Source organism: Nanorana parkeri, unplaced genomic scaffold (genome assembly GCF_000935625.1).
Source record: "Nanorana parkeri isolate BGI_ZX_2015 unplaced genomic scaffold, ASM93562v1 scaffold705, whole genome shotgun sequence".
Taxonomy (NCBI): domain Eukaryota; kingdom Metazoa; phylum Chordata; class Amphibia; order Anura; family Dicroglossidae; genus Nanorana; species Nanorana parkeri.
The window spans coordinates 75,175-102,654 of NW_017306973.1; the positions used below are offsets into that span (position 1 = coordinate 75,175).

The 27,480-nt window shown below is 41.3% G+C and overlaps 2 protein-coding genes across 2 annotated transcripts in view; both read left to right on the top strand.

Moving 5' to 3' along the window:
- LOC108792951 (lysosomal-associated transmembrane protein 5-like) overlaps positions 1-307 on the top strand; it is a 22,478-nt gene extending 22,171 nt beyond the window's left edge. The window contains exons 4-5 of the mRNA XM_018563837.1: positions 71-203; positions 291-307. Of these exons, the coding sequence (XP_018419339.1) occupies positions 71-203; positions 291-307 (150 nt within the window). The remainder of the gene's footprint in view (positions 1-70; positions 204-290) is intronic.
- LOC108792960 (lysosomal-associated transmembrane protein 5-like) lies at positions 296-24,181 on the top strand. The gene is made up of 4 exons (XM_018563847.1): positions 296-419; positions 12,374-12,466; positions 21,224-21,316; positions 23,796-24,181. The coding sequence occupies exons 1-4, from the start codon at positions 339-341 to the stop codon at positions 23,865-23,867; spliced, it is 339 nt and encodes a 112-aa protein (XP_018419349.1). The 5' UTR covers positions 296-338; the 3' UTR covers positions 23,868-24,181.
- The last annotated feature ends 3,299 nt before the right edge of the window (positions 24,182-27,480 follow it).

The window sequence follows — 27,480 nt, forward strand, 5'->3', positions numbered from 1 at the left end:
TATGTGAGGAATGTCTCTTTAAAATGAACACATTTTTATTTATGGTTTCTTTCTTTTTCCTGTGTTTTAGAGCCGGAGATACTTGGTTATGCCATTTTTGGCTTTGCAGGCAATGGATTTCATCCTAAGTTTTCTGATGTTCTGTAGTATTTACGGCGAAATGCCTTCCAGCCATGCATCTATCACTGATGACAAAATGGTAGGTGATATTCTCCAGCACTGTTATCAGTACTCACTTATTGTGTGTTTACTTTATCTACTATAACTACTGCCTACTACATTATTTTCAGGTAATTTCCGAACCTGACACTCAAGATACAGTGCGCAAAGTCTGTGAAATGGGTCTTAGACTGATGACTTTCTGTAGCTGCTTTGTGGAAGTGCCAACCTACCTTGATCTCAAGGCTATAAGCTACATGGTATGTAATTAGCAAAAGTTTACTTTATTTCTAAGACACAGGGAGGAAAGGGGTTTTTATGTAAACCCTAGCTTGGGTTCATGCCATCTCCTCAATAAGATAAAGAAGAATTTCCCAATTTTTAAATGACCCTTTACTTTGCTGGTTATTTAAAGTAAATACAAGCTAAGGTGGAAACTACACCTTTTGGAAATAAGCAACAGGACTTGAACCATCGGTTGTTTACTTTATACAAAGCTGTTGTAGATATGCTAATAGGACAGTGTCAAATTATATTATGTTTAATGAGTAAGAAATATTTACATTATAATGATAAATGTTGTTATTCGTCATCATCCTCAGCTGTCTGAGAGTCATGACTTCCTTTAGTAGCTTTCTCCTTTCTTCTGTGTCCTTGACCATCACCTGCTTCCAATCTTGAATTTCATCCAAACATCATGCTCTACCTGTTAAATATGACCAACGTATTTTTTAAAGATTTAAAGTGACACTAAACTCAGTAGTTGATTCTTAAAAATGCATTTAAGTACCTTAATTGTTAACAAAACTGTATTGTATTTATGTATCACTCGGCTGTAGAGCCTCAAATCATCTCTGAATTGGTGCCGACACTCTCCTTCCTTCTGGAGGGTGACTACTTTTATTCCCCATGGTCCTTGTGTGTGTTGTAAAGTAGCCACTGCTCTAAGCTCACTTCTGTGATGGACTACAATCTCATGTTTTGTTTACAAATTTGTATTGAGATTGTAGTCATCACAGAAGCAAGCTTGGAGCAGTAGCTACTTTACAACACACACAGGGATCATGGGGAACAAAAGTAGCCACCCTCCAGAAGGAAGTACAGTGTCAGCACTAGTGTCCGGTTCAAATTCGAACTTTCGAACATGGGGGAGTTTGTATTCGAACTCGAACTCAACGCAAGTCTATGGGGGGTAGAACACTGAAAACCAAATGTCCATATTTTGAAACCTTATGTGCATTTTATTAGCCATAAAGGTGTATGGGGATCTGGGAACTTCCCTGGGGGACAGGAATCACTGATAAAAAAAAACTTTTAAAAAATACAGTTTTTAAAGGAGCAGTGATTTGTATTGATAAAATACAGATCACTGCTGTTCGCCTATTCACTTCAGGCTTGTATGGCTAACTTCAGCCATACAAGGGTTAAAATCAGCCGTACATCGTCTTGCTTAGGCTGGCTTCGGTTTGGCCAAACATGCATGTTTGGCTGTGCCGAAGTGCAGAATGAGTTCGACTCAGCCGATCCAACATCTGGATCAGCTGAGCCGAACCTCCGGCAGGCTACTCGCTGCCTTTCGGCCTATTCTCATTGGGGCCAAACGGCAGTGAGTGAATAGACGAATGCTGCCGAGCGGCATCCGGCTCAGCTATTCTGCTCGGTACCTACGTGGTACAGAGCAGCATAGCAAATCAGTGCAAAAAGTAGGAAAAAAAAGAAAAGACATTTTTTTTTTTAAAGGTAAATAAATGATAAATCTTAAAAAATAAATAAATAAAGATTTCCAAAAAAAACAAAATAAAGATTTAAGAAAAAAGTAAAAAAAATGAAAAAACTAAAAACAAAAATAAAGATAAGTGAACAAAAACAAACAATTGGGCGGAGCTAGCAGTAACAGCTACGGCTGATCCCTCGGCTAGCTTTGTGAATAACCCTCTATATCTTTCATAAAGGTTGTATTTCTCCACATTGATCCCCACATTCTGTTTTCAAGTATGCTTCCCTTTGTTCCCCTAAGCACCTTCCTATCAAATACATCTACCCTTGATGTGACCAGATTCAGCTTTATACATGGCAGCTGATCTTATAAGAGTTTTAAATAGCTGAACTTCTCAAAAGTTTGGATTTCAAGTTCTTTTAGCATGAGGATCTGTGGCAATCATTACACATGCTTTAATTCCTCCATTCTCTGAATGTACCTTTATACATTTAAGAGAAATATGTCACCTGCTCGTATTTATATACCCTTGCCTTTAGAGGTGTGAGCAATGGTGCTCCATTGCTTTCAGTTATGGTCAGGTACTTTTTTTTTTCCTGATTAGCCACAAATCCTATCTTGATGGCTGCTTTTTCCAGTGCCTTGGAACATGGATTTGTGTGTTCTCATATCTTTTAATTATATCTGTTTCATTAAAATACCTTAAAATCTGGTTTGCGTGCCCACCTTTCTAAATCTTTCTCCAGTGCCACATAAAAGAGAAAGCATGCCAATGCATCACCGTAGTTCAATCGATTAAAGCAGATAAAAACCCCAATCAACAAAATGTCATTTAACATGGAAATGTCACTTCAAAAGTAATTTTTTATAATTCTAAATCTTCGCTATATTTAAAATAATGCCTGGCTATCCTGCCATTAAGGTATTTGATCAGGCATATCCTGTTATGGAGTGACAATGTTTTGTCTCTGTTGGGGTGACACCCCCTGGCAGGTGACACAGGCTCACCTGGGGTGCAGAGTCTAAGTACCAGACAGTTTTTACCAGAGCTCCTGTTGGTGGAGATGGGCTGAGCTGCTTGCTGGCACCAGGTCGCGGTCCCCAGGATTGCCCTGCCAAAGGATGAAAAAAAACAGGAGGGCTCCAATGAGGAGACAGTAGTCCAGAGCGTGATCGGGACACGGCAGATGTTTCAAATGGAGATAACCAGAGAATGATCAGATGGGTCAGCAGTCAGAAGAGTAAAAAATAGTCGTATCCAGGCAGGCAGCTAGCCGAGAGTGGTCGAACGGTCCAAGGTCGGCAACAAGTAGTCAGAAGATAAATGCAGGAGTCAAGAGCTATGTCGGGTCCAGGCAGAAGATCAGGGCAGGCGGCAAGTGAAGAAGGGTCAGACTGTCCGGGTCAGCAACAGGAAACAGCAGTAGTATTAAGCTCTTTTACAAACAGGAAGCTGGTAAAAAGACACTTAAATACCCCTCTGAATCACAGGTGACACTCCCAGCATCACCTCAGGGTACTCTGAATGTCCTGGTCTGGAATCTGTGGCTAGTATTAGCCATGCTGGCCTGGATCCTGTGAGAGCCATTAGAGGTGCTGGCAGAGCTCATATGATCATCATCAGAGGTACTGGCGGGTCTTCTGAAAATCCTGGATGGGATTCTCAGAGGAGATCGGTAAAACCCGGCAAGTACTCTGAGCTTACCATAACAGTCCATGTCTCCTAATTGGGTCCCTGCATTGTCATTCAGTCACAGAGACTTCCTATAGAGACTACAAGCGATCCAGTGCGGCCGATCACATTGCGGCCGGAAGGCGTGGCTATGGTGTCATTCACTTCAATGGCCTGCCACGCCCCCTCCTGCCCCACTAAAAAGTGAGCCGGCCACAGTGCTAGGCAGTGCGTTCTGGCCAGAATCGGGCCGGAATGCACTGCAACTGGTGTGAACTGGCCCTGAGAGATGTCATGTAGGTGAAGGGATCTCTGGAATACATGCATGCAGAGGCTGTAGGAGATCAGCATCACTCAGATAAACCAAAGGATGAACAAAGGGTAAAAGAATGGTAATTGTCATAGACGGTGCTTTAGCAAACAAAATGTCTTTCATTTACAGTTTATATCTGCTTCAATAATACTCAGTAGCTCCAATAAGAAATAATGTGTAGCTTCTCTCTATGACCTGGCATGGCCAAGTTGTACCATTCAGATTAGTTTTCTGTTATGCCAACTTCCCAAATGGCCAAATACAGCTGTTGTGATTGGATTAAAATTGGATGAATGGCCTTTTTTTATTTTCAGATATGTAATTCAACCGAACAAAAAAAGTTAAAGGTTTTTCTCCATTATGTTGCAATCTCAGATATAATAAGCATGTTCATTTTGATGACATTCTTTTCCAGAATAAATGAGTAAAAAAATCTTTATAAATGTCCTTGTGGTTGTGAATAAGTATATTGAGGACACCATCAAAAAGTTTTCCAAAGCACATATTCCTGCTGGTCAGTTTAAAGGCAAGCTGATTCTTGAGTTGAAGCCTCCCTTCCTCATTAGAATTTGAACATACACGTGTCCTTAATCTGCAAATAGCTAGGTAGATGCTGAGTAGTGCAGGAAGCAAAGTAACAATGGTCCCATTATTCTGAACATTACACAAGTGTCAATCATATTGCACTACAGGTGCCAGGATTGCTAGCCCCTAAAATTACCTTTCAGGCACAGCTGTCCTGCTATTGTTATGGGTTTTTTTTTTTTACTTATGCATATGACATGAAGTGCAGCTTTTATATAGCTTCTGCATTAAGCACCTATCTCCTACACAGTTATATGGCAAACAACTAGGTTTATCATGGACACTGTTCATTGCACTACAAGGCATGCTCTCTATTTTAATGTAAGTGCAAAAACATATTTAAGAGCTATATCAAATATTTAAAGGAGAACTATGGGGTTAAGGCTTTTCCCCATAGTTCTCCTTAGGGTAACGGGAGGACACAAACTAGCGTCCTCCTGTCACCCTAGGCTCAGTGTACCGTGAGCTGCTGCTTGCGGTATACTAAGACACTGTAGCTGAAGCGAATCCCCTGGATCCGCCCAGCTGCGTGACTGACAGCTGGCTCTGCCTATATAGAGGCAGAGCCAGTTGTACCCGTCCCCTCCCGTCCGTTCCGCCAGTCAGCGCTGGCGGATCGGAGCGGGGAGGGGGGAATCCAGCCCCTCCCCTGTCACGGCAAAAAGACGTGACAGGATCGAGAGATGAGCGAACGCCGGTTTGTGTTCGCTCACCTCCAGATCTACTGAGCCGACCTGTGACATTTCATTGTCACAGGTCGGCTAGAACTATGAGGTGAGTGAAAAACACTCACCTCATAGTTCTCCTTTAAGCATACGTAAGAATTTAGTATTTACTGGGATAAGCATGCTCACATCTACCTAAAACATCGGGACATTTAGGTGATATCAGCAATTTCCAAAGGTAAAAAATATCCACCATCACTACAAATTCGGTACTGAATGCAAACTGTGTAATCCTCTATGCAATGCAGGCAGATCATGACTAGTGGGAGGTGCTGTACACCTGAAAACATCACAGCACTCTGCCTCATTATTCCTCTTAAGAGCGCTCAGCCCTGATGAAAATCAAGCAGTGGGCTGGATCTTTGGAGGAGTTATGCAGATAACAAAATGCCTTGATTGGTAGATATCAGTATGAAAGAGTGGGCTTTCCTAGGCAAGCTGCATTTGCATGCAGACTGCTCTAGGTGTTGCCCACATTCGATGTTGAGCCTACATGATTGAAAGAAGTCAAATGCAACGAATGAAAGGAGCAGGCCAGGGGCAGTAAGGCTGGGAAGGAATGAGCTAAATAATGCTGTACGTTTTCCAGCCAGTAAAAGAGACCGACTCTATCTGATGTGCTGCTAACTTCTAATGCACATTTCGAGAAGCTCACCAGTTTGCAGCAAAATCATATTAAGCAAGTTCAGTTTAGTAGTGTAGGCTATAGACTAAAGGTAAAGTTGGAGTTCAGCTTTAACAATCATTTGTGCAACTACTCCAATGCTACTTCCTGTCTATTAGTTAACATTGGGTCCCAACCACAAAACCACTTCTTATCAGCAACTCCTTTTAGCCCTGGTCATTGAGAAAGCCAAAGCCCTCTTAACATATTGATTAATAAGTACCAGTGTTGGTATGTGGGACTTTATTTCAACTTGTTTATAGCCAAGCCCCATTTAGTGCCAGTACCCAGTCCTTATATTTTTGCTGATCTGTCCAAGAGCTTTATGATCAGCGCATAACCTGAATGACCCCTACAGACTAGTGCTGGTGCCTTCTATGTCAACTAGCGTTACCCACCCTGTGTCCAACTGGCTCAGGCAAAATATAACAAAGCCTAATGCTAAAGCACAGATCCCCGAGTCTTCTCTTCACTCCTGACTCGTCTAGCAGGCTATCCTCTACAGCCTTTTTACCAGTTCTTTCCCATTCACTGTTAGATGCTATACACGCCGCTACCACCAGACTTTTAGGGACAGGACCGCACTCTGTTCTAAACACCATCTTGTCAGCTGCAAAGACAGGTGTTTGTACAGCTGAAGCACCATTGAGGTAGACCCAGTATTCTGCCTATACATCGCCCCTACTCGGGTCCACACAGGAGTGACACGGACACAGTCTCTGCATTGCCTCACCTCTCCCCCCGGTCATCAGCTCTCCACTCTACAACCGCGGCAGGCATCTCCTAAGAGCCCTTTAGCCTCCAATCAAGTACACCGACCCTGGATCACTCGATCCTCCTGTAAGGCTTCCTCTCCTCCGGTCCTCCCCCATCCAAATGTAAGTGTGTGTCTTTTACCTACACATTTTTTAATCCGTTTTTTAGTGCATTTGTCAGCACCAATGTTGTAATCATTCACCTTACAAGTTTTGCACCCCGTTGTGAGTTTTTCCTATTCTATCCAAATTACAGTTATGCTATGTAGTTATGCATGTCTATATAAGATGAGCTTGATTTTGCATGTTCGGTGTTCAGTGTAAAGCTGAGGTCAAACATTCAACAGGAAGTGATACATATAGTAGCGCTATCACTTCTGCTACTATATATGAGAGGTTCCCAATAAAGGCTGCTGGTTGCAAAGTCCTAGCAACCAGTGATACAGCCCAGCTCCATTCAGCTGGCAGCCATTACATTCCCCAACCCAGAGTTGAATGTAAACAAAGGGGCAGGGATGCTGGTGACATCGTTCACCTAATACGCCCCATGGCCATATTTGGTCAATTATAGGGCCTTATTTGGTCAATGATATGACCAACATCTCCATCCCCATTTAGCTGTCAGTAGTGGCATTACCAGCCCCACAGCTGAATATACACAACAGGACTGGATGCTGGTGACATCATTCACCTAATATGCCCCATGGCCATATTTGGTCAATGATATGACCAACATCTCCATCCCCATTCAGCTGTCAGTCAGGACATTACCAGCCCCACAGCTGAATAAACACAACAGGACTGGATGCTGGTGACATCATTGACTTAATATGGCCATGGGGCTCTATTAGGTAAGTGATGTCAGACGCATCTCTGCCCCTTGTGTACATTCAGCTGCAAGGCAGGGAATGCCACTACTGACAGCTGAACAGAGCCTGGGATGCTGGTGATGTCATTGACCAAATATGCTAAATATGCTATTTGAATAGTACTTTATTTCTTTGTAAATGTCACTTTTTCCTATGTATATCCCACAGATGTGCCACTTCACAGACCAAACATGTTATTTAAATGGATTTTGCATTTTAATCCTCCATGCTAAACATTATTAAAAAGAACTGCTCCCTGCTGAACGATATTTTTTTATACAAAAGTTTGCATTGATACATGTTCTTTAGAGCAGTGCCCAGCCACTCATTCCCTTTTTTTACCAAAAGCTTGCAAACTGGCCTTGAAAATGGCCAGGATTGACTTTAATGGTTCACCTCCTATTGACGTCAATGGGATTTAAATTAATGTTCAGAACTTGTGTAAACCTGCCTCAAACCAAACCCAGGTATGTTCAGCTCATCACTGATGTCTATGAACTAGTGGACTGGAAAAGACTAGCTAGAAGAAGCCATCACTGACAACAGTGGCGGAACTACCGCCGGTGCAGGCACACCGGTGCCTCAGCCTGGGGGGGCCCAGCAAGTTGCCGGCCGCCGGATCAGTATCCAGCGCCCGGCGGGCCCCTGGTCTCTCCGCCGGGAGTGTCGGATCATCCGTTCATCCAAGGTGAGTATTAAAGGGTTATTAAACCCTCTGGGTTTTTTGCATATATATAAGGGAAGCAAAAGCAGTAGATATATGCAAAAAGTTTTTTTTTTTTAAACAAAAAGCTTTAACAGGGGTTTAAACTTATCCTGTCTTCGCCGCACGCTCCTGTCCGAAAATCCGAAACTGCTTGGGCGGCCGCAAAGCATCTTGGGGCGGGTGCATGCGCAGTTCGGATTTTCGGACGGGTGACGAGGAGAGACGCAAGGTAAGTATATGGACGCATGCACCTGCATGCAGACACTGTGGGACAGGAAGTGCCAGCAATGACAGAGGAGTCAGCGCTGGATTGGAGACCCGCCGCACCGCTGGAGGGACAGATGAAAAATCAGGAAAGAAGATCGTATTAACCCCTTCATGAGTGAGCTTGTTTTTAGTTTCTGTTCGTAAATGACTGACACACTTTTGAAATTTTTGCTGTGTGATTCTTCCACGTCAGTAATATACTTTCTTACAAAGTGCACCCACACAAATTATATATATTGTTTTTTAGAGGACAGATAGGGCTACATATTTTTATCACATATGTGTGTCTAACGCCTCACTTAGGACAAATAAAATATAAAAAAAGAGGAAAAAACTAAAAAAAAACGCTTTTTTTCCAAGTTTTGATTTGTAGTATTTTTTTTACAAAACCAGCGCAGCTGGAAAAAAATGCAATAAATACATTTATTTGTCCCTTATTTTTATTTTTGTTACACTTTTTTTTTTTTACACTTTTCACTATTTTTTTAAACTTAAAAATTGTATTCTATTTATTTAATTATATCAAGCAGTCAATGTGAACTAATCTCACTATTACTGCTTGATAAATTAATACATTTTTGGTTATTATCAGGCTGCTTCAAACTTCAGAACAGCCGATAATAAGTTAGTGACACTGATCCTGCAGCAGTTCAGGATTCAGCTGTTACTAAATGTTTTCTGATTGTTGCAACAACGATCAGCAAACAAACATTCTTCTTCCAGGAATAGATACATTGTAGGAATAGACACATTTTGTATCTATTCATGAATGAAAAAAAAAAGCCAGTATAGCTTGAGAGAGATATCTCTCGATCTATACGAGCTGTCAGAATGCCGGCTCTGCTTTGACTCTCAGACACCCGATCTTCAGGTATCGGGTGTCTGAAAAAGGTTAACCCTTTCATTAATGGATGCCTCTATACTGAGGCATCCATTAATGAATGATAACCGCTGATTCTCAGCGGTTACCAGCCTTCTAGTGCAGCAAATAACTCGTCACGTACAGTGTACGTGACAAGTAATTTGGTCCCTTTGTGGCGGGACGTACAGTGTACGTCTCCCGTCACGAAGGGGTTAAGAGACATTAGTTAAGGTAAGTGCTAACATTAACATTGGGTGGAGGGATAAAAAAAAATTGACTTTAATGTCACTTTAACCACTTCCGGGCCGCAGTACGTCTATAGACCGCGGTCCGCAGAAGTGGTTAAAACTAGAACACGGCTGCTTGGGCAGCCGTGCTCTTGGTAACGCTTTTAACAGCAGGCGATTGCTGTATGACTTACAAGCAATCGCCTGCTGAGGACTACAAATCTCAGCAGTACTTTATACAGAAATGCTATTGTTATATAAAGTATTGCTGGGATGTGTAGTCCTCTATAGCCTGTGCCATTCTGCATTGCTGTAAATATTAGGGTTGCACCGATATATCAGCCGCCAAAACATATTGGCCAAAATGGCACTTTTGGCATAATGCCAAAGTGCAATTTTTCTGCTGAAACAGCGGCACATCCCTGCTTTCTTTTGTCCCCGCTGGGCGCTGCTCTGTGTCCCAGCGGGGAGGAGAGAAAGTGACAGCCGGCCGAGCGCTGCGGAAGGAGAGCCCTGTGTTTGTGGGTTTTTTGATCCTCAATCCTCAAAATCATCTCTGACTTGGTGCTGACACTGCCTTTCCTTCTGGGGGGTGGCAACTTTTGTTCCCCATGGGCCCTGTGTGTGTTGTAAAGTGATAGACTACAATCTCAAATGCAATATTACAAATTAGTAAACTAAACCTGAGATTGTAGTCCATCACAGGAACGAGCTTGGGGGAGTGGCTACCTTACAACACACACAGGAACCATGGGGAACAAAAGTAGCCACCCTGCAGAAGGAAGGACAGTGTCAGCAAAAATTCAGAGATGATTTGAGGATCTACAGCTGAGTGATACACAAATAAGATACATTTTTGTTAATAGTTATGGTACATTAATGCATGTTTAAGATTGAACCCAGAGTTTAGTGTCACTTTAGGAAAGCAGGGTGATCTTGCAAGACTTTATAATTTAAAGGAGAACTATGGGGTCAGTGTTTTTCCCCATAGTTCTCCTTAGGGTAACGGGAGGACACAAACTAGCGTCCTCCCGTTACCCTAAGCTCAGTATACCGCGAGCTACAGCTCGCGGTATACTGAGACGCCGCAGCCGGAGCGGATCCCGACATCGACGTCGAGATCCGCCCAGCTGCGTGAGTGACAGCTGTAGAGGCAGAGCCAGCTGTACCGCCCCCTCCCCCTTCCGTTCCGCCAGCCAGCGCTGGCAGATCGGAGCGGGGAGAGGGGAATCCAGCCCCTCCCCCTGTCACGGCAGAGAGTCGTGACAGGATCGAGAGGTGAGCGAACCCGGTATGTGTTCGCTCACATCCCAATCTACTGAGCCGACCTGTGACAGTCTCATTGTCACAGGTCGGCTAGAACTATGAGGTGAGTGGAAATCACTCATCTCATAGTTCTCCTTTAATTAGTTTCTACTCAGCTTAGCGGCACATAGAAAACAATGTTTGTTATACGATGTTATAACAGATCTTCAATATTTCCTCTTACTCATGCATAGTGGAAGTATCACTCTCTTATCTGTAATGGATTCCTATAATTTGGTATAGATGGGGTACCATGGGACTTTGAAGTGGGATTTCCACCCACCCCAACACAGCTGTGACATTTTGGGTTTGGCTTTTTAGTAGGTAAAGCATATATTGGCCCAGTCAAGGGGTGCTGGTGACCTATATTTTATTTATAGGGTATGGTGCTGACTATTGGTTGCTTCAGCACCCAGTTTTAAAAGGTGCAGTTTTCGTCTGGTGTGTGATAGGGAAATGTCAATGGCTTTTTAGTGGAGCTACTACTGTTGCTTTCTTAAATTAATTGTTCATACATTCCTCACTAATGGATGCAGGATTTAGAAGTACTGCATCATACTCCATTCTTTGTACACTGAGTGGCCAGATTATTATGACCACCCCATCAGTACTTCGTTGGGCCACGAGATGACTACGTTGGGCCACCTCGTGACTCCACGAGATGTGGAGGAATCTGACACTGCACTGTTGCCCTTCTGTTGTCTTGTACCAGTCTTGCCACTCTCCGTTCTGCCCTAACATTGACTAGTCGCTGACGGCCACAATTCGCACGTTCAGACCCAGATTTTCGGCTGACAGTCCAGTCTTTAAACACTTTAACAACAGCTGATCTTGAACATTTAACGAATTCTGCTGTTTTGCTGATACTCGCTCCATTGCTCTGTGCCAACAATCATCCCACGTTCAAAGGCTGTTAAATCGCGTTGTTTACCCATATCTTCAGAAAAAAATCACTTCTACTGTCGTGGTAAACAACCTGCTTCCCTATTTATAATGGTCTGACCCTCTAGCAACTTCAGCGCAAAATTATAGCTAATTATAGCTAATTTGCCTACAAACGTCAGGTGGTCATAATAATCTGGCCACTCAGTGTATTTTCTGTAGGAAAAGATGAAGAAAATACAAGCTGGTGACAATTTGCATTGCTGAAAAGCAGAGCTTTTAGCCTCTCATAACCTTGGTGGAAATACAGGGAAATTTCACCACTGGGCTCCCAGAAAGCAGTGAAGACATGATGGGAGATCAGATTGGGTCACTGTTTATTGCTTATTTGTTAAGGCACCCTGCCAGCTGCCAACAATCTCGGAAAAGTTGTATCACAGCCAAACATTATACAGTATATGGTTCAACTAATTATCTTTAATAATTAGGCTTTAATTGAGACTGTAAACAGAATACGTCATGATCTTGAATAAAATGTTATGGACTATACCAGCTGCTTATGCTAGTATAGCTATATTTATGTTCTGTATTCATATTTAGGACAATCATTAGCAATTTAGTTCAGGGTATGCAGTAGTAATAAGCTCTTTTCTTTATCTCTTCAGAAATATTTTTCAGTGAACAACATGCTCTATCAGAAATATACCACCAGACTGATCATCTTCACTTTGCTGCATGCTGCTGTGATCTTGTACAAGGTAACATATCTCTGTTTGAGTAACATGTCTAAACTTTACAGAAAGCTTTTTAATCAAACTGAGTGAGTAAAAGAAAAGATGATTCAGCATTTCAGTGCAATGTAATTAGCAAGATGAATATATACTATGTCCGCTCCATAAACTCTGCTGCTTAGCAAGGATGAGTTCCGGGGACTCACTGGAATAAACACAGCATATTGTCTAGCATTAAACTATTAAAAGGTCAGCAGAAGATGATTACTAAAGAAAAGTAAGGCTGTGTACTTAAAACATAAAGAAAAATAGGCTTGGCAGGTGTTTAAAATCAAAATCAACCAGGCACCTTCACCTTTGCAGCACCAGCGGTCCTAGGAGAAGCATCTATGATGAGCTACAGTACAGCAGACAGAAGTACAGTTAAGTTATGAAACTACAAAGCTATGTAGATGTAAACCACAGCAATACAAATGGCCACCAAAACAATTCTGGAAATCAGTAGTATTTGAAATATTTACAACTGCACAGAAATGTTCACAACAATGTCTTGTACATTTCCACTACTTCTTGAAATCTCCTTTGGATGTGCTGGGGTGGACAAAGGGAAGGAAGTACAATGTCCTCGTTAAGGTGAAAAGCAGAAACTATCTTAGGAAAAAAAGGGGTTCTGAGCCTCGAGATAACATTGTCCTTGTGTAAGATCAGAATTGGTTCTTTACAAGACAAGGCACCTAGCTCAGACACATGCCTTGCAGATGTGATGCCAAAAAGAAAGACCAACTAGTGAGTTAGAGAGGAAAGAAGAATATCCCCGATGGGTTCAAAAGGTGTTTTTAGAGAGCAAAATTCTGAATCCATGGAGTCACTTGTGGTCATACAGGTGGGCTATATGAGACACCCTGGACAAAGGCCTTAACCAAAAAATAAAAGACTTGCAATGGGACAGAAAGGGATGAAACTTGCTCCTTATAAAAAAGTTAACCATTGGAAAAAAAAAAAGCTAATGAATTCAAGAAGCCCCGTAAAATGTAATCTTAAGTAATCTATCTGGCATCCCTGTAGGCCATTAGCACCCCCACTAAAGCCTGCCTAAAAAACACTCAATATTCTGCATAGCTCTGCCCTGTTGCCAGGACAATGCCATTAGATGCTCATCCCAGCATCATAGAAACATATTTTTTTCAGAAACTGCAGGCGCTCTGAACAAGGATGGTGTTTGCTCCCATAATGCGGGTGAAGTAGATCTGTCTGTGGGTTCGGAAGACTTGGGAGCCCAGGGCTTTTGATTGATCTGGTTTCCAGGCTTAGGTTTGACTTTTAAATGGGAAGAAATTATAGGAATTATTTTGGCTTCAGTTATTTATTCAGTTTGAGGCCTAAACTCCTTTGGCTGAGGTAAAAAGGTACTCTAACCTTCAGTTAGAGTTAGACATATTTAATAAAGTTGTTCCATGAAACACTAAGAGACGTTCTTGTCTGCATAACAGTCAGGAGATTCATCTGGGAAATTAGAAGGACAATATCCAATGATCTGTCAACACAATAGTGTCATGCAGCAATCATAACCTCTAAGTGCTTTATAACTGAATAGTCAGCGAGGATAGCTTTGGGTTGCCTGTGCATATTTTTAGTCCATAACCCTAAGGTCTGACAAACTGACATGACAGCTATGGCAGGTTGTATAGCAGCACCTGCTAGTGAAAACAAAGCTTTGAAAAGGGCTTCCTGATGTTTATCAACCAAATCCTTAAACAATGGGGCATCCTCAAGGTGGCATGTCAGTGTTTTATGAATACAAAAAAATAGCTGTCTCCACTGTGGAAACAGATATTGCTCAGAAAAAAAACATTTTGATGAAGAAATTACCTTTTCAGGAATACTGTTATATGAATCTAGGGTTACCCCTTTGCAACCAATGACACTATGCAGCCCAGCCATTTTTCTTCCCTGACATCACTTGGGGATGCCTGATGGCTTGTTTACAATTTGCAACAAGCCACCATGCAGCAGGATAGTGATTACTAGGATTTAAGGCTAGCAACCAATAGTGCTCTGTGGCTGTTTGCATCCTAGCAACTAATAACACTTACAGGCCCACACAGTAATACTGCCACTCAGGACTAATTCACACCATCCTCAGTACGTTCCAGGCTGGATTGTGTCCGGAACGCACTGGATCGCATTCCGGTCGGCTCACTTTGTTTTGGGGCAAGAGGGAGGATGGCGGTGCATTGAACTCAATGACACCAAAGCCACACCCTCCAGCTGCAATGGGATCGGCCGCACGGGAATGCGTGGCACATCAATGCTCGTGTTCCAGTTCGGTGCAGTCAGAAAAAATAGTGAGTGCATCATAGGAAACAGTGAAAATGATTGGGTTAATGCGTTTCAATGGTTAAACCATCTTCATCAGAACCAAAAATATATATCTGACAGATCAGTACGTTGGCCACTGTATTCAGTATATATAGCTCTTACACACACCCACAAGATTGCCCAGGGTCAGCATGAGAAAAACGCAGCCGGGGACACCACTGGTGTCTTCTCTACCCAGCGGGAGATTTGCCTACACCACACGTCCATACAAATGCGGAAGAGGGCGGGTAGATAGATATAATGAGCTGAGCATAGGCTGCATGAGGGAGCTTGCTGACGGATACTTCGCTATATAAAATGTTTAAATGTATTTTAAAATGTTCGATTATATCTTAAATATTATCTTGGATACATGGATACAAAAAATGGAAAGTAGAAACATTGAATACATAAATAGAGTGCATCATGATCACAAATACATCTCCCCAACTGGCATATGCCTAAATTCCATAGGTAATGTATATAAAGAAATAAAGAAATCAAATGAATGTATAAATTAGTAATGAATGATTGATTACGAGTCGATAAAAACATTGATATATAAAAGAATATATATTAATATGAGAATTTAATATATAAAAAACCTCCTTATATGTAAAAAATCTGTTAATTGACATTCAGGTAAGTGTATTGGTGTATACACGTACATGCATATAGAAAAAATGCATGTTCACACACACACACACACTGATGTACACAAAAATATACATATGCATGCATAAAAACCATGAGCAGCCCAAAGTTGCAAGTATTGCATTGATGGTGCAGGTGTATATAAATATTTTAAATATTTTATAGATACATATATCCATTTGGTAAAAATTAGATAGCACATACTATCCATACGAATAGCCATTAAAATAAATATTATTAGCGAAGGGAAAAGTACATTGAAAAATAATTGCAAGAATCGATAGTAAAAACCTACATCAATATCAGACATGACAAACGTTATATTGTACTAGTGCATGATGAATCCCAAGAAATTGTACCAAACATCAGCATGCACGATAAAAAATAACTATGATAATTGTATAGCGAGCGACAGGGTATAAGTAGAACATATTAGCTATATCATTTATAGATGTAATAGCAAGTTTTCTTCCCTATGGGCCTAAAAAATATTTTTTTGTCTGTGTAGCATTAAGTGTCACGAACTGCAATTGGGGCTCCTTCATCTATGATTGCCTATATGGCCAAATATACCTATTAAGCTATCTCTATACTTAATGGTCCTTAATTTACTTGGTGCCAATATGCACTTTAGGTCTTGTGGTTTTCAGAAAACGATTTTAGCCTGGGCGTGAATTTTGAGTATCAGGTCTTTTTGGAGGATTCTCCAATGTTTTTTGAGTATATTGGAAATGTGAAAAGCACAACTATTGTATTGAGTGCAAAAATAGGCTTGGTGAACTGGCGTTTCCTTAGTTCTCTTTTTAGTGTATATAGGATTAATATGTTTATCAAATGCATGTATAGTTGCGTCATTGTACCCTTTTTCCAAAAACGTTTTCGGAAGTACTAACCCTTGAGTGTGATCTTTATCTTTTGTGCAAGTCCTTCTTAATATGCAAAATTGGCCATCTGATATATTACGGATCCATCTAGGGTGATGGTTGCTTTTGCAATGTAGATAAGAATTGCCCCAGGTTGGCTTGAAATAAGTTTTTTAAATGATGGAGCCATCTTCATCAAAACTTAGGTCTAAATCTAAGACTAGATGTTGTTCATCTAAAACATGCATGAATTCAATTCAGTAGGGATTATTTGAGCAATGAGAGATGAACCTAGTGAGTGTTTCTGTGTCTCCATCGCAGATGATAAAAATGTCATCAATGTATCTAGCATTTAAAGCCAGATTGCCCCCAAAAGGATTATTATGCCAAATGTGGAGTTCTTCCAAATATCCCATGAATAAATTTGCATAGCTGGGGCAAATTTGGCCCCATGGCAGTCCCTTTTATCTGAATGTAGAATTATTTGAGAAAAATAAAGTAGTTGTGGGATAGCACAAATTCAATGGCTTCCAAAATGAAATTTGCTTGGGCTGCACATAAACCAAATTCATGTTGGATGGATGTGTACAATGACGATACAGCCAGATAGACCCACAAGAGGCCTTCTTTCTATTTGTAATTGTGTAAAATTTCCAGCATATGTTGGGAATCTCGTACAAAGGCCGGAAGTTCCCAGACTAAAGGTTGTAAAAAAAAGTAATATACCTGGCTAGGTTCTAAGTCAGGCCATCTATACCTGAGATTATGTGGGTTTTTGGGATATGGTAGGAATATGGGATCAGGTGATGTTTAATAGTAAGGTATTTGAACTCTGTTATGGAAAGGATCTTCTTGTTAGGGTCTGTTTGAGTATATTGTCTAATGTGATTTGGAACTCTGCAGTTCTGTCTCCTAGCAGTCTAAAAGACTCTAATATAGAGGCCTCTCTGTTGTGCACTACTTATACCCCTCCTTTATCCGCTTGTCTGATGACAATATTAGTGTTGGATTTTAACTATTGTATCGCATTCTTTTCTGCGGGGGTCAGATTAGAGGACAATTGCAAAAGGTCTGAATATACCAAATGATAAAAAGTAGAGATAAACTAACCTTTCTATTGGTGGGGGTAAAAAATAGAGACCGTATGAATAATGTCAGGGTCAAAAAATGCACAAAGGTCATTAGACATTAGGTTGCCATCCCAAACAGATTCTAGGCAAGAAAGTGCCAATGTGTCGTTTGTATCGATCGTTGTGTTCCCCTCTGATCTATCATAAGATGCTTGCCCTATTTCACCCAGATCCTTGTTCCCTCCAGGTGTATCTGGATTATTCTTTTTCTTCTCTTGTAAGGAGAAATGTCTCTCCATCGTTAATTTACGTATATATCTATTTTTCCACGAAAAGTTGATATTGGTCAGGGGTGGAAAAGGGCACAATCCTGGAAATCCTTTCTGTAGTATTGAAAACTCATTATTACCTAAATTATAATCAGCGAGATTGAAGATTTTTATAGTATTTTTGGCATTGGATCTTAATGTTTTGCCTTTTTGTGGAGTGTTTCTCCCCCCTCTGCAACCTCTTCTTGTTCTTCTATATCTCATTTCTTCTTTAAGCTCCCCTTAGGACTTTTGGCTACCTCTAAAAAAGATTCAACATTCCGTATGACAGTACCTTGCCTTAGAGATCTATTTTTGGGTTTAGCACCTTTAGGAGTCCATCCTAACCCTTTCTCTAATTCTTGTCTTTCTACCTCTAAAGACCATGATGAATCGAATATTTCACGGTCATTCGTTTTTTACTTCTGGGACTCTGATGTCCTTGAAGGAACTGTAATATTTGGTGTCCTCACAACTGTCTTCTTGGGTTGTGTGTTTGAATCATATTGTCTACTTTATGCAAAGTGTTGGCTATATTGATGTCCTGAGTGTTAGATACATTGGAACATTCCTTTGAATAATGTGCCTCCTGAGGAAAGTGTCTGTTGCTGATGGTGATGGTGTAGTGTTTGACTTGGATAGGGGTCTGGTTAAAACCTTTAGATTTCCCTTTGTGGAATTGTCTGAACTTATCTTTAGGTTTAATTAAACCTTTATTATGTATCACTGTCTCACTGGTAGGGACTGAAGTGTGAGCTATATCATTGGAACCTGTTCCTGAATGGTTCTGGTCACTCTTAACATTACGTTTCCAAACAAAGATCCTCCCTTCATGAAAATTAAGTCTGTCACGTTCAAATGTAAATCTTTTCTCTAAAACTTTGTTTTCAAATTTACATACTTCCCTATTAAGCTTGTCATCCCTTTCCTAAAAGGAAGGGGCATCCTTAAAAGATTCCAGGGACTGGTTAATGTGAGAAGCCTGTTCTTTGATTTTATTCAGAAATCGTTCTCTCTGCTAAATAATGAGTGTAATCCAGCCCTTGGAACATTCTAAGGCTAGTTTTTCCCAAGCTTCTCTAAGATCTGTCTCCAAAAAAAAAAAAAAGTTTAGTAACCCTGAGCCCTCTTGGTATTCGTTCTGCTTCCAGATATATTTTCAATGACTCTGAGTCCCACCAGTGGATCATCTCCTGCTCAAGACAATTCTTAAGATGATAAAATAATGTAATCATCTTTTTCTGCTCCTTCTTTTGAACATCATTGACAACCTCATGTCTAGGACTGTTGTGTTCCACAATAGCAGATGTTACAGCTAGTGAATCCATCCAACAGGGCAGTACGTCTGAGTACACTGTCTTGGACAGATGAAGTCATTATTAACTAAAAGCCAAAAAGTAAAGTACTTTTGCCAATGTATTCAGGAAGCTCGTTAGTAAAGCATCCAGTATACACTGGCATCATGTTTCTTTGGAACACTGGATCCTGTATAGGGCCGAAATTCAATTTGCAAATACTGAAACCTATTAAATCCCACCGCAATTCATAATACAATATGTGTACCTCATTAGGTTGGACCACATGGAGTGACAATGACTAACAATGAGTTTAAATATAATTCTGTTTCTAGCTTGGATTTTATACCAGCATTAGACAACAATTTGCTTAGGTGCTCTGAAAATAAGATGAACATAGAATGCATAGGCAGCATGTACTCTGATTTACCACAGCTTACCAATGTAGCATACCCTTGCTGTGACAAATCTTTCTCAAATACTGACTTTCTGTAGGTTTTCCCATCTCACTTAAGTGATTGTATTACACACTATCAGTTGCCAGTGTCATAGCTAGACAGGATATAAGAACGGTGGATAATAGTGATTGCTGAGTATTGTGAACCATGTAAAAAAATACAAACAAGTACTAATGAGTAAAACACAAATCCTTAGCCACTACATTATATATATGCAAGGCATTCTGTGATTGGAGGATATTGTCTCACTGTCTGTATGTGTTTTTACCTTTTTGCTGCTGTAGGTCTGCTGGCACCTGTGATTCCACAAGCATGTGCTTTCCTCTTGCTGCACTGTGTTAGCAGCCATGGGTGTCGCCCGCTTCACCTGAGGCTTAATATACCTTCCTCCCTGCTACTTCCTGTCTTGCCTCCTATCTGTCTCTCTATTTAAATCCCTCTCAGTCACGCTTCTGGTTGCGTGAGCAACACTCTGCTTCCAAGCCCCTCTTGTGCATTTATTTCTGACCTGACTTCCGTGTACTGATCTCTCATGTACCGACTTGGCTTGTTCTCCGGAGTACGATTGTCTACTGCCCGCCCTGACCTTTGGCTTGTTGTCTGGACATCCTTTTGCTCCATCCGTCCTTGCCCACACTGTGTCTTGTGTCTTTGGGTACTCTCTATGCCAGCAGGATGAACCCCAGGTTCGTGACCTGGGGTCAACATGCAGCTAAGTCTAAGTCAAATGCCCATGAAGGGGGTCCCTGGTGGAACACCCCCTGGCCCTTAGATTGCACCCCCTGGGGGATCCCATGCCACATGCTCACCTGTGAGCTCACATCCTGGCAGATATGTGGATGAATGTTGAAATCTCACCTCCTCCAATCGCTTAACACCTTGAACTCACTGAAAAGAATGCAAAACATTTGTGAATGGAGGTTGAGCTACAGCACGATATCCACTGTGATCAGCATATGACATCCGGGACTTGAAATTGCTAGACATGTGGCATTGGCAGGACAGTGCAGGCTCAATCTAAGAGACGTAACAAATGCTGCAGCAACCAGAAATGGAGCACACTTTGTTTGTCATTTATTGCTACCGTGCAAAAACTTTAAAAAGGGTTTTTGGCTGGAGTTCAGCTTCACATTTGGAAAACAAATGTGACAAACAACTACAAGTAAATGTGCAATAAATAGATACAAAACATCAAGTTGCACATCCAGTTTACGCGCAAGTAACACAATCCGTTAATCCCCACAATATTAAAATAACAAACAGCTATTTATATAATGGTCGCTACACGGTTTTGGATACTATATCTGGCAAACCCATACATTTACATCCTGTAAAAGTCAAACTCTAACTGCAAATCTGCTACACAACTTTGGGTAAATACAAGCATTCTAAAACTGCTTACCCAGTAAAGAAATTATTTGTTATTTATTTAGTCTATTTGAATATAGATTTAATTTTAAAAAAGTGACTGATAAAGGCTATGGCAAAATACCTTCTTATAAACAACAGAGTGTCTTATCAACAAGAAGAGAAGATTCTGTTCTAGGCAGAAAATTATTTATTTAGGTACACAAACTACCTTCATTTGAAAAAGTAAAGTAACACAAGTCTTCCATTGGTGTCACGGTGCCAGTCTGCAGCACGTCTTGTACTGTCTTTGCCGTCTTCCAGTTGACTGTAATTATATGGAAATTGTCATATTTTAATTTTGTCTAAGACACCCATCCTTTATATGGTATGTAGAGAGACAGTCTAATGGTTCTACTCCATGTCTACAGGCACTTATGATCTGGTGTGTCTGGAAAGTCTTCAAGTCACTGAATCTTTTGGCAAAGAAGAAAGAAACACCTCAACAACAAGATTTCACAAAGGTAGGATGGCAAGCTTACCCAACTACCAGTACCATCACATTAGATTAAATGCAAAGAGAATGTAACTGTAAGATACATTTCATCTACTAATGACCTTAGCAGATATGATATTGTTGTGGATTGTTTGCGGAGAGCTCGGAAGTTTACTCAAGGGAATACTTGGTGAGAAGCCATTCATATTATGCAGGGCAGTCACCTCACTTACAGGCAAAGTAAACAGGGACAGTTTCATTTTATGAGAATTAGTATGAATATGAATGAAGGTAGCTGTTTTAAACAGAAACTTTTCACAAGAACTTTGATTTGTAACAAGTTTATTTTCAATGGATCAGGACCAGAGGAAGTACTGCAGGAGTACTGAAATAATTGTCTTTGGCCTTAATATGCAAAAGCACACTATGGATTCCTTTATGTTATGTGGATCACATGTATATATTGTATAGAGATGTATGTTTCATATTCCATATTTCCTTTAGACCTCCCCATAATTTATAGAGTCAATGTTGACATCCTATGGTGATCGGAATAGAAGCTGCTACATCACATTTGTGACACTATTTCATTGCACGTTAATTGTAATACCAGGTTTGTAAACTTGCAGAACAGATATGAAAATAACTGTCAATTAAAATGAACCTGGAGAACATGTTTAAAATGCTTGGTTTGGTGGTACTAGGGCCAGATTGTCACCAGAGACTGTAGGCATACACACCCCAAGATCACCTTTCAGCTAGGATTACCTCTTTTAAACAGAACTTGCTTTATGGGTTCCTATCCAGGCTACCGGGTACCAAAGCTTCAGCATGAGCCCATCCCTTTTTGGCCTTCTTTTGAATGTAATGAATTCATGAATATACACTTGGATTTTTTAAAAATTAAATACAGTATATAGGATTGATTTATTAAAGGAGTAGAACATGTTCACTTTACAAAGTGAATGTTAAATGTTTATATTGTAAAGCGCTGTGCAGATTGTTGGCTCTACATAAATCCTGTATAATATTAATAATATTAAAGGGCTGGTTCATACCACTGCCATTGTGCTGCAGCACACAGCCTTTCTTTCAATAGGTGTAGTTCACACCAATGTTTTGTTTTGTGGAGAGACACAGATCCAGAATTGACAGTGTGGAGAGAAACCGAGATAGAGAGGACAGCGTGGAGACAGAGAGAGATAGAGGACAATGTGGAGAGACACAGAACCAGAGAGGACCATGTGGAGAGACGCAGAGATAGAGAGTAAAATCTAGAGAGACACAGAGCCAGAGAGGATAGTGTATAGAGAGACAGAGATAGAGAGGACACTGTGGAGAGACACAGAGATAAAAAGGACAATGTGTAGAGGTACAGAGCCAGAGAGGATAATGTGGAAAGATTCAGAGATAGAAAGGACAGTGCGGAGAGCCAGAGAGGACAGTGTGGAGTAAGACAGAGATAGAGAGGGCAGTGTGGAAAGACACAGAGATGGAGAGGACAATGTGGAGAAACACAGAGCCAGAGAGGACAGGGTGGAGAGACACAGAGATAGAGAGGACAATGTGGGGAGACGCAGAGATAAAGAGGACAATGAGGAGAGGCACAGAGCCAGAGAGGACAGTGTGGAGTAAGACAGAGATAGAGAGGGCAGTGTGGAAAGACACAGAGATGGAGAGGACAATGTGGAGAAACACCGAGCCAGAGGACAGGGTGGAGAAAAAATTAGAGCCAGAGAGGACAGGATGGAAAGATACAGAGCCAGAGAGGACAGAGTGGAGAGATACAGAGCCAGAGAGGACAGGGTGGAGAGATACAGAGCCAGAGAGGGCAAGGTGGAGAGATACAGAGCCAGAAAGGACAGGGTGGAGAGATACAGAGCCAGAAAGGACAGGGTGGAGAGATACAGAGCCAGAAAGGACAGGGTGGAGAGACACAGAGCCAGAGAGGACAGTGTGGAGAGACACAGAGATAGAGAAGAAAATGCGGAGAGACACACAGGTAGAGATGTTAGTGTGGAGAGAGACAGGGCCAGAGAGAAAGGAAAAAAGAGCACCACAGAATGCAAGATAACGTAACAAAAATGCATTGAATACGCAAGCACAAACGCATGTTAACACGTTACAAAAATGCACAAAAACGCACTTCAGCACAAGTGCCATAAAGCTTGTTTTGTGGTGTGAACCAGCCTTAAGAGTAAATATGATGAAGCTATGTTCACATGAATTATCCAAACATATGCAAGAATTTTTTTAAAATTTTTATTTACCCTTGCTCATAATCGGGTATTCTATATTAGGACAGTTTCACTTTATTCAATGAGCTAATTAAACATTCTAGAGTGCAAGTCCATAGAACATACATTTGCATTTCTAACACTGTAACTATTTTATTAAAATGGTGTAGGTACAATTGCTACTGATTTCACCATTCAAATATTTTATCCAGAAAGCTACCAATATGCTATTTCTTTATTTTCTCCAAATGTTATTTCTTTGTGTTACAGGTAGCACTACCATCTTATGAACAGGCTGTTAAGGCATCAAAAGATTCTCCACCTCCATATTCCATTGTCTAAACCACAAGGCCATAAGAGAAACCAGCTTCTGTCCACAGTAATGAGCCATCCTTTATGGCGCCAAGTGATGGAGACCAAAGGATGCTGTGCAATAGGCAGTACATAGTTTCCAATGCAAAGCAACAAAGACCAAAGGGAACTACAGTGCATGGACGCTGTCTATCTATGCAAAGCAATGCAAGTAAACATTATTTAAAAGCATTTTTGCAGACAGACCATTTTAAGAATGTCAGTATAACAGCAGAAAATTAATTTAGCTTGTCTTAAAACTCAGCAAAAGATTTGTTGAAACTAGAGTGATCTGTGCTTTTATATGCAATAAAATGGGCTAAGTATAAACCTATGTATATTTGTATCATTTTCTGAGTTAGGATTTATAGGGAAATTTCATTATTAACCTTTCTTCCTTTGAGGACAAAGTATATTGTATGTTCATTGGAACACCAATGATAGCGAAGGAGAGGCATACTTTTAAATTAGAGGAAACGTTTGGGAAATCAAAAGTAGGTTTTAGATTTGGCAATTAAAGTTTAATTTGCTTTAAAGAAAACTATTGACAATAACACACAGTTCTGATACTAGCAGAGTGAAGTAAAGTGATTACAAACACTGTAAAGGTATTACAGTCAATCTGTGACACAGACACCGTAAAGGCCAGAATGAAGCAAAAGTATAACTTTAATATTCTAGAGTACACAAGCTCAGCGCACAGGCTGAAAAACACAAAAAAGAAAATAAATATTCATCTATAGTGGTAATCTAAAAACAAAATAGAAAAACAAATAGCAAACACGCATCTGTATTGGTAAATTGAGTAAAAGTATTTATAATTGCAACATAAATATAATTTTCAAAGCACTGTAAGCAGATTTATCCAGCCTATAAAATCTTGTAGAATACAGTCCATTGGGACCTGATCATAACAACAAACATAATAAGCAAAATATAAAACAAGAATTTCACACACATTTAATATCTTAAAGCAGACGTACACATTCACCATTGAGGATAAGTGAATCTGCCTGGATTCGATTTGCCAAGGGTTCAGAGAACCCTATTTAAAATTCTTAGCTTCAAGACTTGGGGTTTTGAAGCCTGATGGGATAGGCGTGCTGATCCTGCTCTCTGTCCCACTGCAGCACAGATCACCATCTGACTCTCTGTCTGACAAATGGGTAACACTTCCGAATGCCTCACGGCAAATCTAAGATGGCCATGGACAAATATACACTATACTGTATTGCCAAAGGTATTGGGACACCCCTCCAAATCATTGGATTCAGGTGTTCCGTGATATTTCCTTGCTACTAAATATTCCACAGTCAACTGTTAGTAGTATTATAACAAAATGGAAGCAACTGGGAACAACAGCAACTCAGCCACGAAGTGGTAGGCCACGTAAAATGTATCCATGCCTTACAGCACCAAGTGCAATGCAAAGCCACGGATGCAGTGGTGTAAAGCGCGCCGCCACTGGATTCTAGAGAAGTGGAGACGTGTTCTCTGGAGTGACGAATTACGCTTCTCTCTCTGGCAATTCGATGGACGTGTCTGGGTTTGGCAGTTGCCAGGAGAATGGTACTTGCCTGACTGCATTGCACCAAGTGTAACATTTGGTGGAGGGGGCATTATGGTGTGGGGTTGTTTTTCAGGGGTTGGGCTTGGCCCCATAGTTCCAGTGAAGGGAACTCTTAAAGAAGAAATATGGGGTTAGGGGTTTTCCCCATAGTTCTCCTAAGGGTAACGGGAGGACACAAACTAGCGTCCTCCCATCACCCAAAGCTCAGTATACCGCGAGCTACAGCTCGTGGTATACTGAGACGCCAGAACGGCTGCCGACAATTCTGTCTGAATCCATCCAGCTGTGTGAGTGACAGCTGGCTCTGCCTATCTAGAGGAAGAGCCAGCTGTACCCGCCCCCTCCCCCGTCCGTTCCGCCAGTCAGCGCTGGGGGATCGGACAGTGGAGGGGGTAACCCTGTCCCTCCCCTGTCACGGCTCTCTGCATGGACAGATCGAGAAGTGAGCGAGCGTCAGTATGTGTTCGCTCACTTCCTGACTCAGATTATGAGGCTGAGTGAAAATCACTCACCTCATAATTCTCCTTTAAGGCATCAGCTTACCAAGACATTTTGGACAATTTCATGGTCCCAACTTTGTGGGAACAGTTTGGGGATGGCCTGTTCCAATATGACCACGCACCAGTCCATAAAGACGCAGCAAGGTCCATAAAGACGTGGATGAGTGAGTTTGGGGTGGAGGAACTTGACTGGTCTGCACAGAATCCTGACCTCAACCCGATAGAACACCTTTGGGATGAATTAGAGCGCAGGCTGCAAGCTAGGCCTTCTCGTCCAACATCAGTACCTGACCTCACAAATGCGCTTCTGGAAGAATGGTCAAACATTCCCATAGACACACTCCTAAACCTTGTGGACAGCCTTCCCAGAAGAGTTGAAGCTGTTATAGCGGCAAAGGGTGAGCCAACTCAATATTGAACCCTACGGACTAAGACTGGGATGCCATTAAAGTTCATGTGCGTGTAAAGGCCGGCGTCCTAATACTTTTGGCAATATAGTGTATGTCTCAACAGCAGTCTGCAAATCTCTCCTTGCCCAGCTATCAAGAGGGGGATAAGAGCTCTCACAAGATGTCGGCCACTGAAAAGATTATACACAGCACAGTGAAAGAATTGGACGGTGAGTTGCACACTTCTCACTCTACCCAAAAACTACCAGAAACTCACCTCCGAGGTGGCTTCACACCTGAGAGCAGACATTTACAACATCCTTGCCGATATTATTAAACACTAATTGGGCAACTAACCACAACTCTAGAGACCCAGACTCACCTGCTTTTGGCTGCGGAACAGAGGATTGATGATCTGGAGGACAATGCAGCACTCCTTACAACTAACATTTCTGAAACTGTGTACCCTCACTGATATGATGTCTGATTAATTTTACCTGGACTCATTAGTGACTGGAAGGGTACCAAGTGACTGGTGTAAAGCTATGGTAGTACCAATATTCAAAAAAGGTTCGAGATGACAACCTGGGAACTACAGACCAGTCAGTCTAACATCAATAGCATGCAAACTGAGGGTATGATAAAGGACTATTTACTGGATTTTGTTTGTGACAATGGTATAATAAGTAATAATCAGCACGGATCTATGAAGGACCATTCTTGTCAGACCAACCTACTTATAGTCTATGAAGAGGTGAGTAGAGATCTGAATAGAGGAAAGCAAGTGGATGTTGTTTACCTGGATTTTGCAAAAGCATTTGAGACAGTACTTTGGTTGTGAAGCAAAACAAACGACAAACGCACTCAACAATTTGTTACCAGTTATACAGTAAGGTGCACACGAAATGGGCTTTGAACAGTAAAACAGCAGAAAGGCATCATGGCACACTCACAAACCAGCATGTAAAACAACATGTCTCACCACTAAGGATAATGACAGAGGTTTGGATACACGTCTTCAGTCGAGGATGTGTAAGCCGCACTGCCGCGCCAAGGCACCTCTTATAGTGCGGTCCTAACTCTAAACTATGAGAGTCTCCATCTTGGAGCACATGGGGGCAGAAGATATCAAATTGGGTGCAGGT

Bases quoted from the DNA above. Each gene is read 5' to 3' on its own strand.
- LOC108792960 (XM_018563847.1), top strand. From the start codon at position 339: ATGGGTCTTAGACTGATGACTTTCTGTAGCTGCTTTGTGGAAGTGCCA. The intron at 420-12,373 runs GTATGTAATTAG...TTATCTCTTCAG, and splicing joins TCAAGGCTATAAGCTACATG to AAATATTTTTCAGTGAACAA. The intron at 21,317-23,795 runs GTAGGATGGCAA...TTTGTGTTACAG, and splicing joins AACAACAAGATTTCACAAAG to GTAGCACTACCATCTTATGA.